The sequence below is a fragment of the Carcharhinus amblyrhynchos genome, chromosome 35 (genome assembly GCF_965287045.1).
Source record: "Carcharhinus amblyrhynchos chromosome 35, sCarAmb.v2.hapA, whole genome shotgun sequence".
Classification (NCBI taxonomy): Eukaryota; Metazoa; Chordata; class Chondrichthyes; order Carcharhiniformes; family Carcharhinidae; genus Carcharhinus; species Carcharhinus amblyrhynchos.
Window position 1 is genome coordinate 5,581,054 of NC_137358.1, and position 25,796 is coordinate 5,606,849.

The window sequence follows — 25,796 nt, forward strand, 5'->3', positions numbered from 1 at the left end:
TCCCGGCAACTGTAACCCAGAGGAGTCCAGTTAATCCCCTGATTTGTTTTTCCTCTGCATCAGTGTGGGTGGCAAGGCGGCACAATGGTTAGCACTGCTGCCTCAGTGCCAGGGACCTGGATTCGATTCCTGGCTTGGGTCACTGTCTGCCCAAACTTCTCCCCATGTCTGCGTGAGTTTTCTCCAGGTGTTCTGGTTTCCTCCCACAGGCAAAGACATACTGGTTAGGTGCATTGGCCATGCTAAGGCATTGGTGAGGCCGCAGCTGGAGTACTGTGTGCAGTTTTGGGCGCCGCACCTGTGCAAGGATATTTTGGCCCTGGAGGGAGTGCAGAGGAGGTTTACTAGGCTGATACCGGAGTTGAGGGGGTTGAGCTATGAGGAGAGGCTGAATAAACTAGGCTTGTACTCGCTAGAGTTTAGAAGAATGAGGGGAGATCTCATTGAGACGTATATGATGATGAATGGGATGGATAGGATAGAGGTGGAGAGACTCTTCCCGCTCAAAAAAGACAGTAGGACTAGGGGGCACAGCCTCAAGATAAAGGGGAGGCGGTTTAGAACGGAGTTGAGGAGGAACTTCTTCACTCAAAGGGTGGTGAATCTCTGGAATTCTCTGCCTGTTGAAGTGGTGGAGGCTGCCTCGCTAAATATTTTTAAGAAGCGGGTTGATGGGTTTTTGATAAGAGAGGGGATTAAGGGTTATGGGGAGAGGGCGGGAAAGTGGAACTGAGCCACAACAGATCAGCCATGATCTTATTGAATGGCGGGGCAGGCTCGAAGGGCTAGATGGCCTACTCCTGCTCCTATTTCTTATGTTCTTATGTAAACAGGTGCCAGAGTATGACAACTCGGATATTTTCACAGTAACTTCATTGCAGTTTTGATGTAAGCCTACTTGTGATAAATAAACTTTACTTTTACTTTATGTTCATAGTACAGGGGACAGTGGCTTAAAGGGTGTTGGCTGTCAATTGACCTATCTCTCCTGAATAAAGAGATTTCAGATTTCTTGACAAAAATGTCCCCAAGCTTCTGGTGCACCTGAATCCTTGAAGATGATGAATCCACTATATGAAAGAAATGTTTGAAGAATTATTAATAAAAGCTTACAGAAAATGGTCTGATGGACTTGCATAGTCACCAGTGACAGGGCGGACAGGCTAATGCTTTCTACCTTTGTATTTTTTTTTCTTGTAATTCCAATGTATGTAGAAACGAGCTCACTAATTGAGAGTCTTCTAATTAACTTTAGACATCAATTTTTTGAAACGGAGTATAAAGAAAAAGTCTCAGTCTGACCTTTTTAATTGACCCAAGGATCTGTTCCAAGCAGTTACCCTTTACTTAGTTTGAGAAGACTCAGCAATATTGTCTTTGGCTTTAAAGCAAGACAGAGCAGCAGAATAGTAGGAGCGGAGAGGACGTTTCCACTAGTAGGAAAAACTAGAACCTGAGGGCACATCCTCAGACTAAAGGGACAATCCTTTAAAATCAGGAGGAATTTCTTCAGCCAGAGAGTGGGGAATCTATGGTAATCTTTGCCGCAGAAGGCTGTGGAGGCCAGGGCATTGAGTGTCTTTAAGACAGAGATAGGTTCTTGATTAATGAAGGGATCAGGGGTTATGGGGATGAAAAAAATATCATCCTTGATTGAATGGCGGAGCAGACTCGGTGGGGCCAGTGGCCTAATTCTGCTCCAATTTTTATGGCCTTATGAATATTGCATTAGGCATTTGGTGGTATGTTACTTGCACTCTTAGGAAACAGCCCATCCTTTTGAACTGCTCTAAACGGTGAGAGTCTTGCTAATAAGCTACGTCTGTCTGTATTAAATGTTGTATTCCTTGAAGTAAATTGGGGAGTACCTACAAAGGAACAAGGCCCAACCCTCCATATTGGCCGTTGGCGTCTCAACTCTTCATTCCCTTTTCCCTTAGCATTTGTTGACTCCTGTGGTCCCATTGTTTCGCTCAGGCACCTCTTGTACCTCAAGTTTATTTATTAGTCACAAGTAAGGCTTACATTTACATTGCAGTGAAGTTACTGTGAAGCTCCCCTAGTCACCACAGTCCAGCACCTTGCTCTGATCAGAGCACCTAACCGGCACATCTTTCAGACTGGGAGGAAACCCATGCAGACATGGGGAGAACATGCAGACCGTGACCCAAACTGGAATCGAACCCAGGCCACTGGCACAGTGAGGCAGCAGTGCTAACCACTGCACCATACCCCTTCTAACAATACCACCACCTGGATCTGGACTGGACCCCGATGGTGAGGGAGTCCAGAGCTAAGGCCAAATGGCCTACTCCTGCTCCTATTTTCTATGTCCTGTGTTACAAATATAAGAACGAATTCAATATTCATGTTAATCAAGGAAATTTTTACCATACAATCATGTTGCCCCATTGCAGTGTGGCACTATTTTTGAGGTGGGGGGGGGGGGTGGTGTACTTGTGGCACATGCACTTTTTAAATGGGCTGTTTCCATCTCAAATGTGGGGATAGAAGTTGATAATCGGGTACTTCCAAATATCAGCCTTTCAGCCTATTAACAGATAATGTGAATGTGTCAGTTTTGAACTCTGTCCTGCTTTAACAGTGAGAGTACCTGGGGTACAACCAACAATTTTAAACTAGCTTGGAGAGGGAACCACTCTGGTGAAGCACCGATGTTTTGATGTTAGTTGGACTGGAACTGTTACCGGCAGTGACTTGAGATTGAGTTGAACAGGATACAACGTGGTACCAATAGTTAACCAATCCCTCCCTGATGGACTAACCTCCCTTTGAAAACAACAAGCTTTTCTCTGGAGGGAATTTTAAAAAACCTCGCAAACTCATTCTCTCCAATATTCCTTTAAACTGAACTGTGTATTTTCCTCTTCATTTGCAATGAGCTTTCAAAGTAGTTAATATTTTTTCACAAGTGGTGCAGTGGTTAGCACTGCTACCGCACAGTGGTGGGGACCCAGATTGGATTCCCAGTTTGGGTCACTGCCTGTGCGGAGTCTGTGTGTTCTCCCCTGTGTCTGCGTTAGTTTTCTCCGAGTGCTCCAGTTTCCTCCCACAGCCTGAAAGATGTGCTGGTTCGTGCATTGGCTGTGCTAAATTCTCCCTCCGTGTACCCGAACAAGTGCTGAGTGTGGCGACTAGGAAATTTTCACAGTAACTTCATTGCGGCGTTAATGTAAACCTACTTGTGACACTAATAAATAAACTTTTCTGCCAGATATCTAATGAAACTAATTTTCTCTCTCTCTCTCTTTCTCTCAGGCACCCTCCTTATTTTTTTTCTTCTCCTCTGCAGTTGCTCTCAAGGATAATTAATTGTTGGTATGAGACAACTGATAAGATGTGAGGCCTCACTAAATGCACAGCAAATGGAACTGATTCACTTTAATAAAATAGCAGCATGAATTTCTTCAGCCTCCCTTTACATCACTGCAAAACATTTGTACAACTGTTACCAGGGACACATTGAAATAGCATTCGTCCTCTACATTGTTCTTTATTAACTTTCTCTAGTTTGATGGGAAGGTAACATTAAACAATAGCAAAACTGGAGATTTAGAACTTCTAAAGGACATGTAGGGTTCTTGTTTCTTCTGGAGATTTGGTAGATGTTCCCTAAATTGATGCTTCTGTCCAGTGCAACAACAACATGCCTTTGTGTGGCAACTATGCCTCTGATGTAATTAACATTCCCAAGGCAGTTCACGGTATTATGAAGTAAAATTAAACATTGGGTCATAGAAGGCAATGTTACAGCAGATAGCCAAAGCCTTCTATCATTTGGTTCAGACTATCAAATAGACTATTATATTTGAAGGGCTGGCAGAAACATGCCAAATATCCTTTAACCATAGAATTCCCACAGTGCAGAAGGAGGTGATTCTGCCCATCAAGTCTGTGCTGAACTTCCGAAAGAACATCTTACTCAGGTCCACCCACCCGCCCTATCCACACAACCCCGCACATTTGCTATGGCCAGTCCACCTAACCTGCACATCTTGCACGAGGAAACACAACAGCAATATGGTAGCACAGTGGTTAGCACTGCTGCCTCACAGCTCCAGGGACCTGGGTTCAATTCCCAGCTTGGGTCACTGATCGTGTGGCGTTTGCATGTTCTCCCTGTGTCTGCGTGGCTCTCCTCTGGATGCTTCGGTTTCCTCCCACAGTCCAAAGACGTGTGGGTTAGGTTGATTGGCCATGTTAAATTGTTCCTTAGTGTCTCGGGATTAGTGGGATAAATGTGTGGGGTTCTGGGGGTAGGGCCTGTGGTGGGATTGTTGTCAGTGCAGACTCAATGGGCTGAATGACCTCTTTCTGGACTGTGGGGTTTCTAAGATTCTATGAAACTGGAACACCCAGAGAAAACCCATCAGAGCCTTCAGCTGCTTGAGACGTAGTCTTTGGAACTCCCTCGCTCAGCCTTTCCACTTCTTGTCTTAAGACCCATCTTTCTCCATCAAATGTTTCTATCCTATATTTTAAGAAAAAAGCAAATTACTGCGGGTGCTGGAATCTGAAACCGAAAAGACAATGTGGCAAAAAAGAACTGATGTTTCTAGTGCAGATGGACTTGAAACGTTGGCTCTTTTCTCTTCTTACAGATGCTGCCAGACCTGCTGGGATTTTCCAGCACTTTCTCTATTGGTTTTATCTACTGTTCATGCATCTCCCTCCATGCCTTCATGTCCTATACCTTTTATCTGTTTCCCTTCTTTGCTACACCTTGTGGAGAGGATCTCCAAGAAGATTGCGCGTATCAACACGTTAAGTTTCTACAAAGATGCAAGAAAGCAGACAAGATACTCGCATTCCAACCATTATCTTGCAATTGAGTCTGTATCTATAAGTGCCAGTTTGTGAATCCAAGTCTACACTCTGATGAAAGGGCAGCGCTCTGAAACCTTGTGCTACCAAATAAACCTGTTAGACGGTAAACTGGTGTTGTGAGACTTCTTACTGTCAATATACCTTGGCACGTCTTTTGTGAGTCAAAGGTGCCATGATAGCAGTTTGTTGTAGATTAGCCCAGTGTAAGAGGAGAAATCCATGGTCTTGGCTTGAACGGATTCTTTTGAGATCAGCTTGAGTGTTGGATCAATTAGTTAGGAATTTCTGCTGCCAACAACAGGGGTAGGACATTTGCCTGTTGAACTTCTTTCAACGTTCGGTGAGATCATGGCTGATCTGTGACCTAACTCTGTGTGCCTGACATGAGGCCTTTGTCTCCTATTTCTTCATAACCTTTGGTTAACAAAAAACTCGAACAATCACAGATTTGTAATTAACAATTGACTGCTGTTTGTGAAAGGAGAGTTCTAAACTTTACCACCCTTTTCCATTTCCTAACTTTGCTCTTCATAAATGCTATACAGTAGTGCACGGGCTTTATGGTGTTCTGCATTCCTTCTCCATGCGTCCTCTCTGTTAAAATAGAGATTTTGTATCTTCTCTTACTCTTAAGATTTTATCAGAGCTTTAAAATTAGACAGAGACATGCAACAACAAGCAATAGATATGAGTGGTGGCGGACAATTAAACAACTCACTAGGGAAGATGACTGCACAAATACTTCGTCTTCCATGATGGGCAGCTCAGTATAACAGTGCAAAAGATGAAGCTGGGATGGCATGGTAGTATAGTAGCTAGCAAATGCTATGCATCCTTACAATGTTCATACAGTAGGACTGAAGACTTGTGCTAGTCAAGCTATTTAAGTACAGCTACAACACTGGGATCCCACCTAGCAGTGTGGAAAATTGCCCTAGTGTGCCTTGTGTACACAATCAAACCCAGCCAATTACTGCCCCATCAGTAAGGCGATGGAAGGCTTTATCAACCATGCTATTGAATGGCACTTTCTTAGCAATACCCTGATCATTGGTGTTCAATTTGGATTCCACCAGGACCACTCAGCTGTTGACAGCTTTCAGCCTAGGTTGAAACATGGGCAAAAAAAAACAAGATGAGATGAGAATGGCTGCCTTCAAGGCAGCATTTGACTGTGTGGCAGCAAGGAGCCTTGGCATAACTTAGTTAATTCTGGGGGCGAAGCTCTTCAGACTTGAATCATTAGCACAAAGGTCAATTATCTCAGTCCCAAGCCATCACTCCAGGAGTTCCTAGGCCCAACCATCTTCAGCTGCTTCATCAATTACCTTCTTCCTATCTTAAGGGTAGATGTGGGGATGATTGTTAATTGACACTCCTCAGACACTGAAGCAGTCCATGTCCTAATGTGGAAAATATCCTGGCTTGGGCTGACGAGCGGCAAATAACGTTCGTGCCTGACAAATGCCATGCAATGACCATCTCTGACAAGAAAGTGTGTAATCATTGCCCCTTGACATTCAATGGTATTACCATCGCTGAATCCCTCACTGTCAACATTCTGGGGTTACCAGTGACTAGAAACTGAACTGGTACCGTGGCTACACGAGCAGTTAGATGCAAGCAATCCTGCAGCAAATATCTCACCACCTGCCTCCCCAAAGCCTGTCCACATATCAAGTCAGGAATGCAATGGAATACCCACACCTTGCCTGGATGAGTGCAACTCCAATAACACAAGAACCTTGATGCAATCCAAGATGAAGCAGCCTGCTTAATTGGCACTCTATCCATTCCCTCTACTACCAATGCACAGTGGCAGCAGTGTGTGCCACCAACAAGATGCACTTCAAGAACTCACCAAGGCTTCCAAACCCACAGCCGCTCCTCCCTAGAAGGACAGGGGCAGCAGATACATTGGAATATCATCACCTAGAAGTTCCCCTCCAAGCCACCCACATCCTGATTTGGAAATATATCACCATTCCGCTACTGGGTCACAATCCTAGAACTCCCTCCCTAACAGCACTATGGGTGTACCTATGCCACGTAGACTGGAGTTGCTTCAGAAACCAGCTCACCACCACTTTCTCGAGGATGAATTGGGGTTGACAAACCCCTAGCCAGTGATGCCCTCATCCCAAGAATGAGTGAACAGAACAATATGCAGATGAATGGGAGGAGATTCATGTGGAGCATAAATGCTGGAATAAACTAGTAGGGCTGAATGGCTTCTTCCTGTTTCGAACTATCACAGCAACAGGGGCCCAGGTTTGATTCTCGGTTTGGGTCACTGTCTATGTGGTCTGCACATTCTCCCCTCGTCTGCGTGGGTTTCCTCCAAGTGCTGTGCGTTTCCTCCCACAGTCCAAAGATGTGCGGGTTAGGTGGAATGGTTATGATAATTGCCCCTTTAGTGTCCTGGGATGCATAAGTTGGGGGTAAATATGTGGGGTTACGGGAATAGATCCTGGGAGGGATTGTTTTTGGTGCTGATTTGATGGACCAAATGGCCTCTTTACATGCTGTAGGGATTCTATGAAAAACCTCTTCCAATTTAGCCTTCTGCATCCAACTTAAAGCTTGGAGATTGTAAGTTTGACATAGATTGTTATTCACCTTGGCTTCCTTCCTGCTTTAATTCCTGGTGGTGTTCTGTACATATCTCCCCCAGCAATTATATTTCTTTATTTTTATCTGAAACTGTAACCATGCATGTTCAATTTAATTTGTTGTAGGTGTTTAATCAGCCATGGTGCCAACATTGCTGCTGTGAATAGCGACGGGCAGCTGCCTATTGACCTCGCAGAGGAGGACTACATGGAGACCCTGCTACAGGATCACATTAACAAGCAGGGTATGTGAAGGTGTCTGGAAACAATGGGCGGTACAATAACGTCTCTATTACAAATACCATTCGTGTCAGTCAGAGTCTCTCTGTTGCCTCTGAGTCAGGAGATTGTTAATTCAAGTCTCCCTCCGAGACCTGAGCACGATAACACTGAGGGAACGCTGCAGTGTCAGAGCCCTGTGATCCCCGCAAGGCTGCTTCTCTGATCCCCTTCTCCCTGCAGTGCTGATGCAGAATGCCAGCTCCGATCATTGGCCTCCCTTCCTCCCCTGCCAATTCTATGCAGAGTGGCAGTGGGATCACCCCTCGCACCCTTGGCACTGACCCATGCCCGATGGACAATGCTAAGGGGTCCCATGGGCATTGGCAATTTGTCCCTTGGGCAATGCTTTGGCCCTGTTGGCAATGCCAGGGTGGCAGTGCTCAGTGGGCACGACCTCCAGCTGCCTTCCAGATGAAGCGTTGAACCAAAATCAGTTCCATTCTAAGGTGGGGCTGTAATAAAGTCCCATGGTGCAATTTGGCAGGAAAGTTCCTCAATTTTTATCCCTCGCTAAAATGGATTAATACAAGAAGGAAATACTCCAGATGCTGCCAATCTGAAATAAAAACATGGTGTTGGTAAAACTCAACAGGTTCGGCAGCATCTGTGGAGAGAGAAACAGGTAGGGTTTTGAATCCAATATGACTCTTCACCAGAATGAAATATCTCGCCCTTGTCATCTTGTTGTTCAAAGAAAATTACAGCACAGGAACAGGCCCTCCAAGCCTGCACCAACTATGCTGCCTAACTGAACTAAAACCCCTCCTACCCTTCTGAGAACTGCATCCCTTTATTCCCATCCTATTCATGTATTTGTCTAGACACCCCTTTAAAAGTCACTATCGTATCAGGTTCCACTACGTTCCCCACCAGCATGTTCCAGGCATCCACCATCTTCTGTTGAAAAAAAATTTGCCTCATGCATCTTTTAAACCTTGCTCCTCGCACCTTAAACCTATGCCCCCTAGTAATTGATTCTTCCATCCTGAGAAAAAGCTTCTGACTATCCACTGTGTCCATGCCCCTCATAATCTTGTAGACTTCTAACAGGTTGCCCCTCAACCTCCGTCGTTCCAGTGAGAACAAACCAAGTTTCTCCAACCTCTCCTCATAGCTAATGCCCTCCATACCAGGCAACATCCTAGTAAATCTTTTCTGTACCCTCACGAAAGCCCCCACATCCTTCTGGTAGTGTGGCAACCAGAATTGAATACTGTATTCCAAGTGTGGCACAACTAAGATTCTATAAAGCTGCAACGTGACTGGCCAATTTTTAAACTCAATGGCCCAGCTGATGAAGGCAAGCATGCCGTATGCCGCCTTGACTATCTTTTCCACCTGTGCCACTTTCAGTGTCCTGTGTATTTGTCTATGCAGATCCCTCTGCCTATCAGTACCCTTAAGAGTTCTGCCACTTACTGTATATTTCCTAGTGGTATTAGACCTTAGAAAATGCATTACTTCACATGTGCCTGGATTTGTTTGTGGAACTTTGCTGTGTACAAATTGGTCACTGACTATCTTTTGGAAATTTGGCATGTTCTAAAGTGAATAATTTATATGGCTGTGGGAAAAGACAGGCAAACTACTGGACAGCTTCCTTCTGCACTACATAATTCCATGACTTCGAAAGTAATTAATTACATGTAAAATTCTTTGAGATGCAAGGCACTAAGTAAGCCTTTCTTTCCTATTCAGCTAGTGACATTTCTTGGTGCATTTAAGTGTGCACAAGATCACAGCTGCTATTTGTAGTGAATCCTCACTCACGTAATCATTCTTCCATAACTTGCAAAACACGGAAATGGGGTAATTCAGCTCAGCGCTTGCGTCTGAGATGTGCTTATCCAGGAGCAGTGGGAGCTGCACACTGTGTTGACGTGGAAGTCTTGCTTGCCCTGTAGGGTTTTCATGGTGGTGATTTTTTTCATGTTGGAACGGGAAATGGGACATTTTGAGGTGTTGTGACAGTGACTGTAATCACTTCTTCCATTATCAGTGCATGTTCAGGATACAGCGGTCATCATGTTCACTGACCCACCTTGGCTTCCGATCCAGCAATGCCTCAATTTCAAATGGTTGGGACTATGTTGTGATTTCTAAAACAGGATGGCTTCATAGGATTTAATGTGCTTGTCGCAACCCTTGTATCACTCTTTGTTTTGAGGTGCCACCCACATTGTTGTGCAATATTTAAGCCTCTTGTGTCCTTGCTCTTGCTCCCGCTGTTGTTTTTTTTAGGGATTGATGTGGAATCTGCTAGACGCGAGGAAGAGGATTTGATGCTGCAGCATGCTAGGCAGTGGCTCAACAGTGGGAAGATAGAAGACACATCTCACCCAAAATCTGGTGCCAATGCTCTCCATGTTGCTGCTGCCAAAGGCTACATAGAGGTGATGAGGCAAGTGTAAACTCCCTTTTATCCTGTGTCTGGAATGTGTTCCTACCAGGGCTACAAAGGTTTTATTAGTAAAGTTTATTTATTGGTCACAAGTAGACTTGCAATGTAAAAATCCCCTGGTGGTCACTCTGGCACCTGTTTGGGTACACTGAGGGAGAATTTAGTATGGTCAATCCATCTAACCAATATGTCTTTCAGACTATGGATAGAAATCAGAGCACCCAGAGAAAACCCATGCAGACATGGAGAGAATGTCTGCATGGCATTTGCACAATGACCCACTCAAACGTGGGTCTCTGGTGCTGAGAGAAGGCCAAATGCCTGTGCTGCCACTTGGCTGTGCTTATACACACAGACCCATTATCACCAATTGACAGCACAGTGGTTAGAACTGCTGCCTCTCACCACCAGCGACCTGGGTTCAAGGCTTGTGACACCAAACAAACCGGTTGGACTTTAACCTGGTGTTGTGTTACTTCTTATTGTGCTACCCGAGTCCAACACCGGCATCTGCACATCAAAATTAGGGTTTTGACGGAGTCTATGGAAAGAAACTAACTGAAAGAGTGGAGAATTGGGATTAATTGGCAGCATTTTCAGAGAAATGGCTCAAGCACGGTGGTCCAAAAAGGCTTCCTCTTTTCATCATTTGTTTTGCCTGCTGTTGAGTCATACTTTTGGATGGGTTTGCTGAGTCAACACTTCACATCTGGAGTGATTCATCTCAATGCTACCTTCCATTTTGACCAATGTAATTTCATTGCAGGCTACTCCTTCAGGCAGGATTCAGTGTTCATGCGCAAGATAAGGACGGCTGGACTCCGCTGCATGCTGCTGCACACTGGGGAATGGAAGATTCCTGCAGGCTTCTTGTGGAGCATTTCTGTGACATGGAAGCATTAAATAATTCGGTAAGTTTACCTTACGATAAAAATAATTTTTTTCCCCACTGTTACCTTCAAGTACAATTTATCACTCTGAGCAAATTGGAATATCTAGTCAAAATAAATAAGTTCTTTGAATGTAGATTTCTGTGGAGAATTATCTTCCTCTACTTGCTCTGTGATTTAGTTCAATTTAAGTATCCATCCATTCACCAGAGTAAAATCCAGAAAAAAATCTAACGAGAAGGTTTACATGCATTCCTGTTCAATTCCTTGAAATTAAATGGAAAGAAAATCAGATGCAAGAGCTATGTAATCTTTGCCAACATAGAATCCCTGCAGAGTAGAGGAGGCCATTCGGCTCATCGAGCCTGCACTGACAACAATCCCTATCCCTGTAACCCCACATATTCATGCTGCTAATCCCCCTGTCGCTATGATGAATTTAACGTGACCAATCAATCTAACCAGCACATCTCTGGAGTGCAGAAGGAAACCCATGTGGACACAGGGACAGCATGCAAACTCCACGTGTGACGGTCACCCAAAGCTGGAATTGAACCTGGGTTCTGGTGCTGAGAGGCAGCAATGCTAATCACTGTGCCACCGTGTCATTTTCTGAACTTTGTTCAGTGGCTATTTCACATTCAGAGTTTATTTATTAGTCACAAATAGGCTTACATTAATACCGGAATGAAGTTACTGTGAAAATCTCCTAGTCGCCACACTTTGGTGTCTGTTCGGGTACACAGAATTTAGCATGGCCAATGCACCTAGCCAGCATGTCTGTCAGACTGTGGGAGGAAACCAGAACGCCCAGAGGAAACCCTCGTAGACACGGAGAGAACATGCAGACTCCACACAGTTACCCAAGCCGGGAGTTGAACATGGGTCCCTGGAACTGAGGCAGCAATGCTAACCACTGTGCTATCGTGCTGCCCAACTGTGGTCCATAGAATCCCTGCAGTGCAGTAAAAGGACATTTGGCCCATCAAGTATGCACCAATTTTCCAAAAGAAATCTTGCCCACCCCCTCCCATTCATCTTATCCCTGCAACCCTATGCATTTACAATTGCTAATCCACCTAATTTAAGTATCTTTGAACTGTGGAACGAGGTCGGAGCATCCAGAAGAAACCCACGCAGACATGGGGGAGAACATGCGCAAATCACCCACGGCCAGAATCGAACCCGGGTTATTGACGCTGTGAGGCAGCAGTGCTAACCACCATTCTGAATATGAAAACCTGTTCCATTGGTTCTCTACCAAAAGAGAATGGAAAGCAGGATGTTCAAGTTTGCACTGGTTGCCCCTTCTTGTAATGGAAAGTTCATTTTGGTTTTTAAGTAAATGTTTGACTTTTATGGTCCCTGTGGCTGCAATTGTGGAACTTGTGGCTTATGATAAATAGAAAAAGTCTTGGTCATCCCCTCACTCCTATGTTAATGGATATAGGGTAAACTGTAAGAGAACGTGTCTTCAAGAACAGGAGGGAGGAAAATGAAGAGTTTATACAAAGTCTGTGATTAAGCTGGCCATTATTTTTTACAATACTATGTGGGGAAAAATGAATTGGTTCCTGAGCAGGTATTCAATTATCAGGATGTCTTATGCTTAGTAATGGCAATTAGCATGAAGTGCAATCTTTTTTCCCCCTCTTCTCTCACCTTCCATAGGGCCAGACACCATTCGATGTTGCAGATGAGGACATTTTGGGATTACTTGAGGATCTACAGAAGAAACAGGATGATGTGAGTGTTCCTGCAAATTATTGCTGCTTTGTGAGGTCTGCATTTTGTTTCCTCAGTAATTGACATTTTATTCCTGTCTTGGCTTTTGTGTGTTGCTTCAGAAAATCCATTTGGAATCGTAGAATCCATACAGTACAGGAGGGGGCTTTCAGCCCATCAAGCCTGCTCTGCCAACAATTCCACCCAGGCCTTAACTCCACCTATTTTACCCTATTGGTCCCCCTGACACTAAAGCCAGAACTCGCCCACCACAGAATCACTGTGGGCAAAGGTCCGCCAATGGAAATCTTCATTGACCTTGAACAAGGGTTTTCAGTCTCACCTGAGCGAGGCAGTAAAATCCCTCAGGGTCAATTTAACGTGGCCAGATCAGCCTAACCTGCACACCTTTGGACTGTGGGAGGAAACCCACGCAGACACAGGGAGAATGTGCAGAGTCTGCATAGACAGTGACCCAAGCTGGGAATCGAACCTGGGTTCCTGAAGCTGTGAGGCAACAATGCTAACCACTGTGCTGCCCCAACTGTGTGGGGGAGAGAGACAGAGGCAGAGTGTCTTTCCTCATCCTAGTTCAATTTCTTTGCCCAAGCTGAACTTTCTCTTCTCTTTTCTCCCACCCCCGCCCATGTACACACACAAAAATTGTGCCATAAAATCAAACAAGTTGCTTTGTATGATGACTTCAGTCAGGCAAATGAGGTTGGCCTGCTGGAGTATGAACTCCCTGATTGAGTTCTTGTGCCCGCTGGGCACCGCAGGGACGAGGTCGTATTATTGTCTCCTTTAATCACATTTTAATTTGACGTTTTAAATTTCCTTTCTGCTTTGTTTTTTTTGTTTCGGGCAGTTCCCCTCCTTTTAGGGAACCTCCCCTTTTGAGTTGTCCCTAAGTTAATTTGATTTTGTTTATCTGGCTGTGGGGGGGAGGGGGGAAGAGTTCCTGCAATGAATCCTGTCTTAGTGTTGTAATTAGTTTTGCGTTCAGCTGTTAGCTGCAAAAAGATGTCCCGATTTGAGTCCTCTCCTTTTAGGGAGCTGTCCCTTTCGAGTTGACCCTAAATTAATTTGATTTTGTTTATTTGGATGGGGGGGGAAAAGAGAGGTCTCTGATTGGGCCATCAATTAGGACTCAGGGGAGATCTCATTGAGACGTATAAGATGATGAATGGGATGGATAGGATGGAGGTGGAGAGACTCTTCCCGCTCAAAAAAGACAGTAGGACTAGGGGGCACAGCCTCAAGATAAAGGGGAGGCGGTTTAGAACGGAGTTGAGGAGGAACTTCTTCACTCAAAGGGTGGTGAATCTCTGGAATTCTCTGCCCGTTGAAGTGGTGGAGGCTGCCTCGCTAAATATTTTTAAGAAGCGGGTTGATGGGTTCTTGATAAGAGAGGGGATTAAGGGTTATGGGGAGAGGGCGGGAAAGTGGAACTGAGCCACGACAGATCAGCCATGATCTTATTGAATGGCGGGGCAGGCTCGAAGGGCTAGATGGCCTACTCCTGCTCCTATTTCTTATGTTCAGTCAGGGAGCCTCATGTTCCCTATTTAAAGCAGGTGTGGCGATCTGTCTGCCTGCTGAAGCAGGGAGTACACAGAAAGCACTCTGCTGGCATAGAATGCCTTGTTAAATAAAGGAACTTTTGGTGATGGGATCTTTGCCTCCGTGGAGTTATTACACTTGTTAGAAACTAATGGGAAGGAGGGGAAGCGAGAAATAGATTGTGGATAAACTTCCTGACAGTTCAAGGTCTGCCTTGAAAAGGAGTAGATGGGTGGGGAGTGTGGGTGAGATGTGGCACAGCAGACTGAGGGGAGAGGCTCTAGGCTTTGAATGGTGGCTCAAAGGAGAGGAGGTAGGACCAGTAATAGACCTGAGAACGGGGAGGTTAATTGGAAGAATAAAAGGTAGGAGCTGCAATTGAACAGGGTGTAGGTGGAGTGTGATTAGTTGGGGGGAGGGGACAGGAGGGAAGTTTCAGAGAGCTACATTTTCCTTTGCAATCTCTTGCTGCAAATCCTTCCCCATGTACAGCATCCACCACCTCCCATGTGAGAGAGAATTAGAAGACAAAGAAATAGTTAAGGGGAGAGAAGACAGAGACACAAGTGGAAGCTGAGACAAATAGTGGACAGGCCTAATGGAAAGGCAACTTGTATTCTGTGTTAATGCAGCAAAACAGGAGTTCAAAGAGTGATACATTAATATTACACCTGATTTATATTACAAATTCATATCACATTGTAGTGTAAAGTCTGTGTAAACTTGCCATGATGTGATTATATACCTATTTGCTGGTGAAAGAGCTGCATTACCACCACTCCAATCTGGATTTATAGCATGATGCTTTTACATAGTGTCCATTATAAATGTGGCTACTGGAAATGATAATAGGCTGTACCAGTTTAAAATGGGGACTAGGCTCCATCTACTGCATGCTCGCTATACCCATCTTTAACCCCACTACAGCTAAAGATTACACCTAGCCCTCATTCCCATTTCAATTTCCAGGAGAAACTGGTTAATTTTGAAACTATTTCTATAAGAAATATCAGAACATGGTCACATTAAGGCAATGAGGAGTTGCATGAAACAGGCAAAGATGATAAATAAGGTGGTGGTAAACTGCCTTCTTGAATCCACTGCAGTCCATGTGGTGTAGGTACACCCACAGTGCAGTTAGGAAGGGAGTTCCAGGATTCTTTGACTCAGTGACCATGAAGGCATGACAGCATAGTTGGTCAGAATGATGTGGGCCTTAGAGGGGAACTTGCAGGTGATGGCGTTCCTATGTCTCTCCAGCTCTTGCCCTTCTAGGTGGTGGACATCACAGGTTTGGAAAATGTTGGGAGGGAAGCTTGGCAAATTTCTGAGAGCATCTTGTATATGGCAGACCTCTCCACCAGTGAGAGAGGGGATGAATGTTAACAGGAATGGGTGAGGGGTGGGATTTTCTGGCCGCACGCATCCCAAGGCTGGAAATTCACACTCGAAGTCAATGGAACTTTTGCATCGTCCGCCCCCCACAGGAATCGTAGTGGGCGTGACAGTAAAATTCCCCTTAATGTGTCCTTAATTGTTCTGAGTGCTGTTGAAACTGTAATCATCTAGGCAAATGGAGAATGTTCCATCCCAATCTTGGCTCGTGCCTTGTTGGTGATAGACAGGTTTCGGGAATCAGTAGGTGAGCGACCTGTCTCGGGATACCCAGCCCGTAACCTGTGGCCATAGTATTTATATAGCTAGTCCAATTCAGTTCAAGTTGTTGATGATGGGGAGGTTCAACAGTGGTAATGCTGTTGACCTGATTGGAGTAGGAGGTGGTAGGCCTCAGCACTCTGGGAGGAGAACGTTGGTTAGAGATCCCACTCCCAATTACTGTCCGGTTACATTGGAAAAGTATGCTTCTGGAGACCGGATAAAGATGAGATCAGGTCAGCACTATGATTCTCCAAAAAAGGTGCTTCAATCTGTCTGTGCAGGATAGGACAAGATAAGGTAGCAGAGACTGTCCAGAAACAAATGTTCAGCTCAGATGATTTCGAGAGGGTAAAAGAACACTTGTAACTTAGTAGCAGAATGAGGGAAGAAAGCATGTAACCTGTTACCCCCCCTGCAGAGCTTGTGTGTCACACTTAGAATGAGCACATCCAAGACTACCAATGAGCAATTAAACCACAGCATTGAGAACTTATTGATTGTTTGGCCTGCATTCTTCTATTAACACAGCTGAGGACCGAAAAAGAAGAAAAGATGAAACGAGCCATTATTGAAACCTCTGTCCAGCAGCAGCAGCAACCAACTAAACCCAGGAAGTAAGGAATCTCTGTACTAATTACAAACCAAGTGGAGCCAACTAAGTTTATGACCCTCATTCTTTTATTAACCTTTGTGCTGTCACTTTGATGTGTGTGATTCACAGGGATAGAAAGATTTTTTTCCTTTCTCTCTACCAGCAGATCAGAGTTTAAAGCATTACAAACTCAATGAAATGTTAATGACATTCAGAGTTTGGGACGGTGGTAATTTGTGGCATTCCCCCTGCCCCCCAACCAATTGCAGACTCATCTGTGAATTATGCTCATTTACTGGGTGTTATTTCATTCATTGTGACAAGCTGCATGACTACAGCAACTTCAATGCAATTGCAATGATTGGAGGTGGGGTGGTGTTCCCACAGGTCAGCTATAAATGTGTTGCTTAATTTCTGCAAGTGACTCAGATGGTAAAGCCAGGATACAACTAGTGTGTCATGATCAGGTGATTATTCCTCATCTAGGCCAAGTTAGCTGATCTCTGCGAGGGTGGGATTGATGGAAGTGGGGGTCTGACAGAATGGCATGGTGGCAGAGTGTTCGCACTACTACCTCAGACACTTGGGTTCGATTCCAGGCTTGGGTCACTGTCTGTGCTGGTTTCTTCTGGGTGCTCCGGTTTCCTCCCAGAGTCTAAAGACACGTTGGCCATGCTAAATTCACCTTCGGTGTAATTGAACATGTGCTGGAGTGTGGCGACCAGGGGATTTTTCACAGCAACTTCATTTACGTGAATGTAAGCCTACTTGTGACCAATAAATAAACTTTTTGATTGACAAGGCGTACTGAGGGTTATGTGGGGGGGAGCAGTCTTGAGGGGCTGAATGGCCCATTTCTGCTCCAATTCTTTTATTTGGAGTTACTGTTATGGGATGGCATGGTGGCAGAGTGTGGCGTTTGCATGTTTTGTGGAGTTTGCATGTTCTCCCTGTGTCTGCATGGGTTTCCTCTGGGTGCTACGCTTTCCTCCCGTGTTCTGGAAGACGTGCTGGTTAGATGCATTGACCCGAACAGGCGCCGAAGTGTGACAACTAGGGGAATTTCACAGTGACGTCATTGCAGTGTTAATGTAAGCTTTACATGTGACTAATAAATAAACTTTTAAGTTTAGACTTTAGCTTTACTGATTCTAAACTGGTGATTTACCCACCCACTTCAAAACAAAAGCTGGTGCTCCAGGATTTTGTTGGTTTGGTAGGGGGGGGGGGGTCACTTTTAAACTTGGAGGCAACATGGCACTGCTGTGTTTAGTACTGCTGCCTCACAGATCCAGAGACCCGGTTCAATTCCAGCCTTGGGTAACTGTGTATGTAAAGTTTGTGTGTTTTCCCTGTGGGTTTCCCCTGTGTACCTCTGGTTTTCTTCCACAGCCCGAAGCTGGGCAGGCTAGGTGGACTGGCAATGCTGAATTGCCCCTTAACGCCTCAAGATGTGTAGGTTAGGGGAATTGGTGATGGGGTAAGCATTTGGGGTTATGGGAATAGGGCCTGATGCGTGGTCTGTCGGAGAGTCAGTGCAGACTCGATGGGCCAAACAGCCGCCTCCTGCGCTGTTGTGATTCTATGGAGTTCAGCTAGGAGATACAATTGACCAGCTTGATTCTGATTTTGTGGCTATATCTTGTGCTACAAGGGTCGCTGTGTGAGTCCAATAACAGGTGCAGACTTGACGGGCCGAATAGCCTCTTCTACACTGTAGGGATTCTATGAAAGTGAAAGTAAAGTTTATTTATTAGTTACAAGTACATTCACATTACAATGAAGCTACTGTGGAAATTCTCTATTGCCACACTCTGGCACCTGTCCAGCTACATTGAGGGAAAATTTTGCATGGCTAATTCACCTAAGGACTTGAGTCATAGGGAACTAAAGCAAGATTTTTCATTTTAGCAAGTTAATAAAATGTTTCCACCTCTTAAATCATCAATGTTTAAAATGGGTGGCTTTAAAGCACCGATCTTTAGTATTGACATACTAAAGCTCGATGGGCCAACTGTTGTCTTCCTATGTTGTAATGGCTCTGACTCATTAACTGGCAACTTTGATGATGACTTTTTAGTCCCGAGCACCCTGTTATTCTAGGCAGATTTGTCAGCAGTTTGCACCTGTTTCAGGTGCATAGATTGTAAAAGCAACCATAAGTAAATAACACCTTGTTAATGTTCAATTACTGTTTATGCACTTAACCCCTACTAATCCCTCTTTAAGTGGAGTTACAATACATACTAAATGCCAATGCACTTCAGTTGCGGCATGCTGTCTTGTTTAGTTTATTCAGTGATGGTTTACAGAATTGCTACAATCGTGCAATTGAGCACCTTGCAGCCATTTTGTGTAGCAGTGAGAATTTCATTTGTCCTTGTGCACTGTAAGAATTGGGACTGAACCAACAAATGTTCAGCAGAACAGGAAACTGTGGCAGGGTTTACAAAAACACTAGCAGCATTGCTAATGCAAAAGGTGACACAGGAATTGCAATAAGAAAAGCTGGTAGGAGTTCTGGAAGTGATGCTATAGCCTTTTGCTCAAAGTATTGTCATTCGTAGAATCTCATAGAATCCCTACAGCACATCGAGTCTGCACTGACTCTCGGGCTGAGTATCTTGCTCAGGCCACCTCCCCTGCCCTATCTCTATAAACTCTCACATTTCCTGTGGCTAATCCATCTACCCTACACATCCTGCATAGAATAGAAACATAGAACATTACAGCACAGTACAGGCCCTTCGGCCCTCAATGTTGTGCTGAGCTATGTCCAATCCCAAGATCAAGCTATCCCCTCCCTATCATTCTGGTGTGCTCCATGTGCCTATCCAATAACCGCTTGAAAGTTACTAAAGTGTCCGATTCCACTATCGCAGCAGGCATTCTATTCCACACCCCAACCACTCTGAGTGAAGAATCTACTTTGGACATCCCTCCTATATCTCTCACCATGAACCGTATAGTTATGCCCTCTAGTAACAGCGACATCCACCCGAGCAAATAGTCTCTGCATGTCCACTCTCAGTCCCTCTCATCATCCTCCACTGTAATGAGAAAAGCCCCAGCTCCCTCAACCTTTCCTCATAAGACCTACCCTCCAAACCAGGCAGCATCCTGGTAAATCTCCTCTGCACTCTCTCTCCAATGCTTCCACATCCTTCTTATAATGAGGTGACCAGAACTGAACACAATATTCCAAATGTGGTCTCACCAACGTCCGGTATAGTTGCAGCATAACCCCACGGCTCTTAAACTCAAACCCCCTGTTTATAAACGCTAACACGCTATAAGCCTTCTTCACGGCTCTCTCCACTTGAGTGGCAACCTTCAGAAATACTATGGAGCACTTTAGCATGGCCAGTCCTCCTAACCCACACACAAAGTGAAAGTTTATTTATTAGTGTCACAAATAGGCTTACGTTAACATTACAATGAAGTTACTGGGGAAATCCTCTAGTTGCCACACTCCTGTTTGGGTTTCGTCCGGGTGCTCCAGTTTCCTCCCACAGTGTACCCAATCAGAGATGGGGAGAAACTCCACACAAACAATGACCCAAGGCTGGAATCGAATCCAGATCCCTGGTGCTGAGAGACTGTAGTGCTAACCACTGTGTACCCCTTATTACTGATGCATAAGTACCCAGAACGCCTCCAGTAAATGCATAATACAAGCTTGTTGAACCAGTAATGAAAAAGTACAAGGTTGTGTTTGCGAATGGACTGCTTAAATGTGTAATTTCTTTGGCAGGCTACTGCTCCCAACTTGTTGATTAGCTGCAAGAAAATTTTGATCCCTTTCTTATTCCTTTTCTGTTCTTCCAGGAGCTCTGTGTGCAGAATGAGCAGCAAGGAAAAGATTTCGGTGCAAGATCTGTCAAAGGAGCGCAAGACCTTAGAATCATTGCCTTTGGATGAAAGCAAGAAAGAGGAATCGAGCAGTTCAAGCTCAGAAACTGAGGAGGCCTCTGAGTCTGACTCTGAATGTGAAACTGGTAGCTGGATTTTTTTTTTAATGTTTCGGAGAATGTTCTATCTCCAGATCTTTTTTAGTCAAGATTCAAAAGATATGTTTATACACATGCTGCTCAGGTGTGGCACAGTAGTTAGCGCTGCTGCCTCAGTGCCAGGGAACCCAGATTCTGGCCTCGGGCACTGTCTGTGTGGAGTTTGCATGTTCTCTGTGTCAGTTTCCTCCGTTTGTTCTGGTTTCCGCCCACAGTCCGAAGATGTGCAGGTTAGGTTGATTGGCCATGCTAAATTGATCCTAGTGACAGGGAAATCAGCAAAATAAATGCATAGGGTTACAGGAATAGGGCCTGGGGCGGATTGTGGTCTGTGCAGACTTTGATAGGTTGAATGACCTCATTGTGCATTGTAGGGATTCTATTATTCTATGATTTTTAAGAAAAATATTAAATTGGTGAAGCTTACTTTGGATGTAATCAGCCTGTTTAATATCATAGATTCCTGCACTGTAGGAATTCTATTCAGCCCATCTACCTGCACCGACAACAATCCCATCTAGACCCCACTCCCATAACCCCATGTATTTACCCAGCTAGTCCCCCTAACTCTAAGAGGCAATTTAGCATGGCCAATCAACCTAACATACTTGTGTTGAACATAAAATACTGAGAGTGCTGGCATCTGAAAGAAAAAACAGAAAAATGCTGGAAAATCTCAGCAAGTCTGACAGCATCTGTGGAATGAGTGTCGACCCAGTGTTTTGAGCCTAGATGTCTCCTCTTCTATAAACTGTGGGAGGAAACTGGAGCACCCAGAGGAAACCCAAGCAGACACAATATGCAAACAGCGGATAAAAACAAATTACTGCGGCTGCTGGAATCCAAAACCAAATGAGAAAATGCTGGAAAATCTTGGGCCTGGAACCATCTGTAAGGAGAGAAAAGAGCTAATGTTCCAAGTGCAAATGACCTTTGACAAAGCTTTGACAAATGGTCATCTGGACATGAAACATCAGCTCTTTTCTCTCTTTACAGAAGCTGCCAAACCTGCTAAGATTTTCCAGCATTTTCTCTTTTGGAATATGCAAATAGCATTGGCCATGCTAAATTCCCCCTCTGCACCTGAACAGGTGCTGGAGTGTGGCAACTGGGGGATTTTCACAGTAACTTCATTGCAGTGTTAATATAAGCCTACTTGCAATTCTAATAAATAAGCTTTAAACAATTACACAAGGCTGGAATTGAACCCGGGTCCTTGGCGCTGTGAGGCAGCGGTGCTAATCACTGTGCCATCATAATTGGAGAGTTATCTGTTTCCATTATTTAAGAGTGCAAAACAGAATAGAGTTTAACTAATTGTCACCATTCAGTATATGAAGTAAACCTAAAACTTGGCTAAATAGTCTTTTGTTGTTCTAGAAATGTTCTGCCACATTGATTTGTCTGTTAACCAGGACTTCTTTTCATTCAATGCAGAGAAGAATAAGAAACCTGCCCTCAATAACGATACCAACAACTTAAATGGCACTGAAGTTATTCCTCTGGCACCTCCTGTCACACTCGCACCATCAAACCTGAAGGTGAGAAAGTGTATTGAAAGTTGTGTCTTCAACAAAATGATGACTGACTATGATTTCTATCTCGTGTTCAAATACCTCAGTTCCAAAACAGGCCAAGAGCTGGATTGGTTTTTTTAAAATTGTTGATGGACAGCAGAGATTTTGATGGGCTTGGTGGAAGTTGGAGAGATGCCCAGGGGAGCATTGGACTATAAAATAAACTGGAGCTAATGAAGGCATAGCTGAAGGTTTGGCAGCAGCTAAACTGATGGGGTTATAAAGGTGGAAGTAGACAGCATTTATGATAGAGGATATGGTGTCTGAAGCTGAGCTTGGAATCAAATTGGATGCCCAACCCATTACAGCTGGAGATAATACATCAAGGCTCTAGAATCGCTGCTGAGGAAGAGAGGCTTTTTACTCATTCAGGGGACGTGGGTGTTGCTGGCTGATCTAGCATTTGTTGCCCATCCCTATTTCCCTTGAACTGAGCGTATTTCAGAAGGCAGTTAAAAGTCAACTGCATTACTGTGGGTCCGAAGTCACAGGATGGCATGGTGGCACAGCGGTTAGCACTGCAGCCTCTCAGCGCTAGGGACACGGGTTAATTTCCCGGTTGGGCCACTGTCTGCGGAGTCTGCACATTCTTCCCATGTCTGCATGGGTTTCCTCCCACAGTCCAAAAGATGTGTTGGTTAGGTGCATTGGCCATGCTAAGTTCTCCCACATTGTACCCGAACGGAGTGTGGCGACTAGCCCCTGCTTTTCATGGTAATTTCATTGTAGTGTTAACGTATGATGTGACGTTGCTGGCATCGGATTGGGGTAGGCTACAGTAAGTAGTCTCTCAACACCAGGTGAAAGTCCAACAGGTTTATTTGGTAGCATGGCCTCTAACCCATGCTTAACCCTCTCTCCACACACGTTGTCTGCACCTGGAAAGACTTGATTACCTGTTAAGACTCGCATTCCAACCATTATCTTGTAATTGAGTTTGTTTATATATGCCCTATTTGTGAACTGAACTCACCTGATGAAGGGGCAACGTTCTGAAAGCTCGTGCTACTAAATAAACCTGTTGGACTTTAACTTGGTGTTGTGAGCCTAATTAGTGTTCATGTAAGCCTATCTGTGACACAACTCAACTAAACTAAACGTATAGGCCAGACCAGGTAAGGACAGCAGATTTCCTTCCGTAAAGGACATTGAACCAGATGGGTTTTTCTGACAATTGACAATAATTTCATGGCCATCGGCAAATTCTTTCAGATTTTTTACTGAATTCAAAATCCACCACTTGCCCTGGTGGGATTTGAACTGGGCTTCCCAGAGCATTACCCTTTTCTGGTGACAATACCACTATGTCACAGCTTCCCCTGTTTGTGGCAGGAATCCACATCAGTGGTTTTGGTTGTTTCACAGGCTAACAACGCTGGGTGGGTGAGGCAGGTCTGCATGCTGTCAGCGTACAGGTAAAACCTGGTGAAGAGAAGTGCAGGTTCAGTTGGCAGTTAGGAAGGCAAATGCAATGTTAGCATTCGTGTCGAGAGGGCTAGAATACAAGAGCTGGGATGTACTTCTGAGGCTGTATAAGGCTCTGACCAGACCCCATTTGGAGTATTGTGAGCGGTTTTGGGCCCCGTATCTAAGGAAGAATGTTAATCTTGGAAAGGGTCCGGAGGAGGTTCACAAGATTGATTTCTGGAATGAAGAGCTTGTTGTATGAGGAACGGTTGAGAATCTGGATCTGTACTCGTTGGAGTTTAGAAGGATGTGGGGGGATCTTATTGAAACTTACAGGATACGCTGAGGCCTTGATAGAGTGGGAGTGGAGAGGATGCTTCCACTAATTGGAAAAACTAGAACTAGAGGGCACAACCTCAAGCTAAAGGGACGATTCTTTAAAACGGAGATGAGGAGAAATTCCTTCAGCCAGAGAGTGGTGAATCTGTGGAACTCTTTGCTGCAGAAGCCTGTGAAGGCCAGGTCACTGAATTCTTTAAGATAGAAATAGGTTCTTGATTGATAGGAGGGGATCAGGGGTTATGGGAAAAAGGCAAGAGAATGGTGATGAGGAAAAATATCAGCCACAATTGAATGGCAGAGCAAACTCAATGGGCCGAGTGGTCTAATTCTGCTCCTATGTCTTGTGGATTATCTTTCCATTTGAAGGATGATCCTGGAGTGGTGAGTAATTTTGGCAGCACTGGCAGTGCTTAATGTGATGGAGCCTGGTTTGGCATCGAATGGTGAGACCATTTGTATCTGTGCTGCTCGAACTCGAGGGAGAGGTACAAGGGATTGACCAGGGTGGGGCAAGAGTCAGGGTTTTACTGGAGACATGAGCATCAAAGATGCAGATTGGAAGGTGATAGCACATCAAACTCCTGCATGTGGCAGCACTTCTGTAGAATAAGTGGAAACCAGTGAGAAAGTAGATTTAAATACTTGAGCCAGAAAGCAATACAAAAACCACTGAATCACTGATCCATTGTTTGATTTGGAATTTTTGTATTTTAAAAGACTACAAAAAGCTGCGTGGTTAGTTTCTAGTCTCCATGGCCAGATTTGGAAATTTAAACCATTTTTGTACGCGCACAAGCGTAGAGTCAACGCGGTTTATAGCATGAAAACAGGTCCAACTTGTCCGTGCTGCCCCTTTTTTAACCACTAAGCTAGTCCCAATTGCCTGCATTTGTCCCATGCCCCATCCATACTCATATTACCCATGTAACTGTCTAAACACTTTTTAAAAAGACAGAATTGTACCTGCCTCTACTACTGCCTCTGGCAGCATGTTCCAGACACTCCACCCTCTGTGTGGAAAAAATTGCCCCTCTGGATACTTCTGTATCTCTCCTGTCTCGCCTTAAACCTATGCCCTCTAGTTTTAGACTTCCCTATGTTTGGGAAAAGACGTTGACTATCTTTGACAAAGGGTCATCTGGACCTGAAACATCAGCTCTTTTCTCTCCTTACAGATGCTGCCAGACCTGCTGACATTTTCCAGCGTTTTCTCCCTTGGTTTCAGATTCCGGCATCAGCAATATTTGCTTTTATCCAGTGTTGACTATCTACCTTATCTATGCCCCTCTTTATTTTATAGACCTCCAAGGTCACGCCTAAGCCTCCTATGCTCCAGGGAAAGAAGTACCAGTCTAGTTAGCCTCTCTTTGTGTCCTGTGTGTCTCTCTCTCTCTTTGTCTATCTCTTGTGTCCCCATGTGAAGAGGCAATTAGTAAAGGCAGCTCAAACACACTGTCGAAAGTTCTGTACAGACTGCAAAGTGAAGTTGAAGAAAGCAGATACAAGGAGCAGGAAATATTGCAGGAAGTATCAGTGTTTCTTTGGCAGGTTGGTGCTCCAAATAAAGCCCCATTCGTGTCACAATAGTGTGAGGCTGATAAAGAATGAGATATTAGTGGATATCAGTAAGATAGTGCACCTTCAATGTTGCTGCAGCTCAGGTAGTGGGTGCAGAATGTCTGGAATGTAACATGCAGATGGCCTAAATGTGAAATGCTTTGCAGACTAAATCCGATTCAGTTATTTATAGGCCTGTAATTTGCATTTTGCAACTACAAAATGCTCTGCTTGATCAGAGCATGGTTGCATTCACAGTACATTGCTTAGTTTTCAGTTGTGACCTTGTTTTGCAATGTTTGATTGTTGGAGGGCTTCCATCAACTTGTTT

At 44.6% G+C, this 25,796-nt stretch overlaps 1 protein-coding gene across 1 annotated transcript in view; it reads left to right on the plus strand.

Moving 5' to 3' along the window:
* The window catches only part of LOC145361781 (protein phosphatase 1 regulatory subunit 12C-like), a 77,440-nt gene that overhangs the window by 11,770 nt on the left and 39,874 nt on the right, over window positions 1-25,796 (plus strand). The window contains exons 3-9 of the mRNA XM_080217749.1: window positions 7,587-7,705; window positions 9,984-10,143; window positions 10,910-11,054; window positions 12,705-12,779; window positions 16,509-16,594; window positions 20,401-20,570; window positions 22,020-22,123. Coding sequence (XP_080073875.1) covers window positions 7,587-7,705; window positions 9,984-10,143; window positions 10,910-11,054; window positions 12,705-12,779; window positions 16,509-16,594; window positions 20,401-20,570; window positions 22,020-22,123 — 859 coding nt within the window. The remainder of the gene's footprint in view (window positions 1-7,586; window positions 7,706-9,983; window positions 10,144-10,909; window positions 11,055-12,704; window positions 12,780-16,508; window positions 16,595-20,400; window positions 20,571-22,019; window positions 22,124-25,796) is intronic.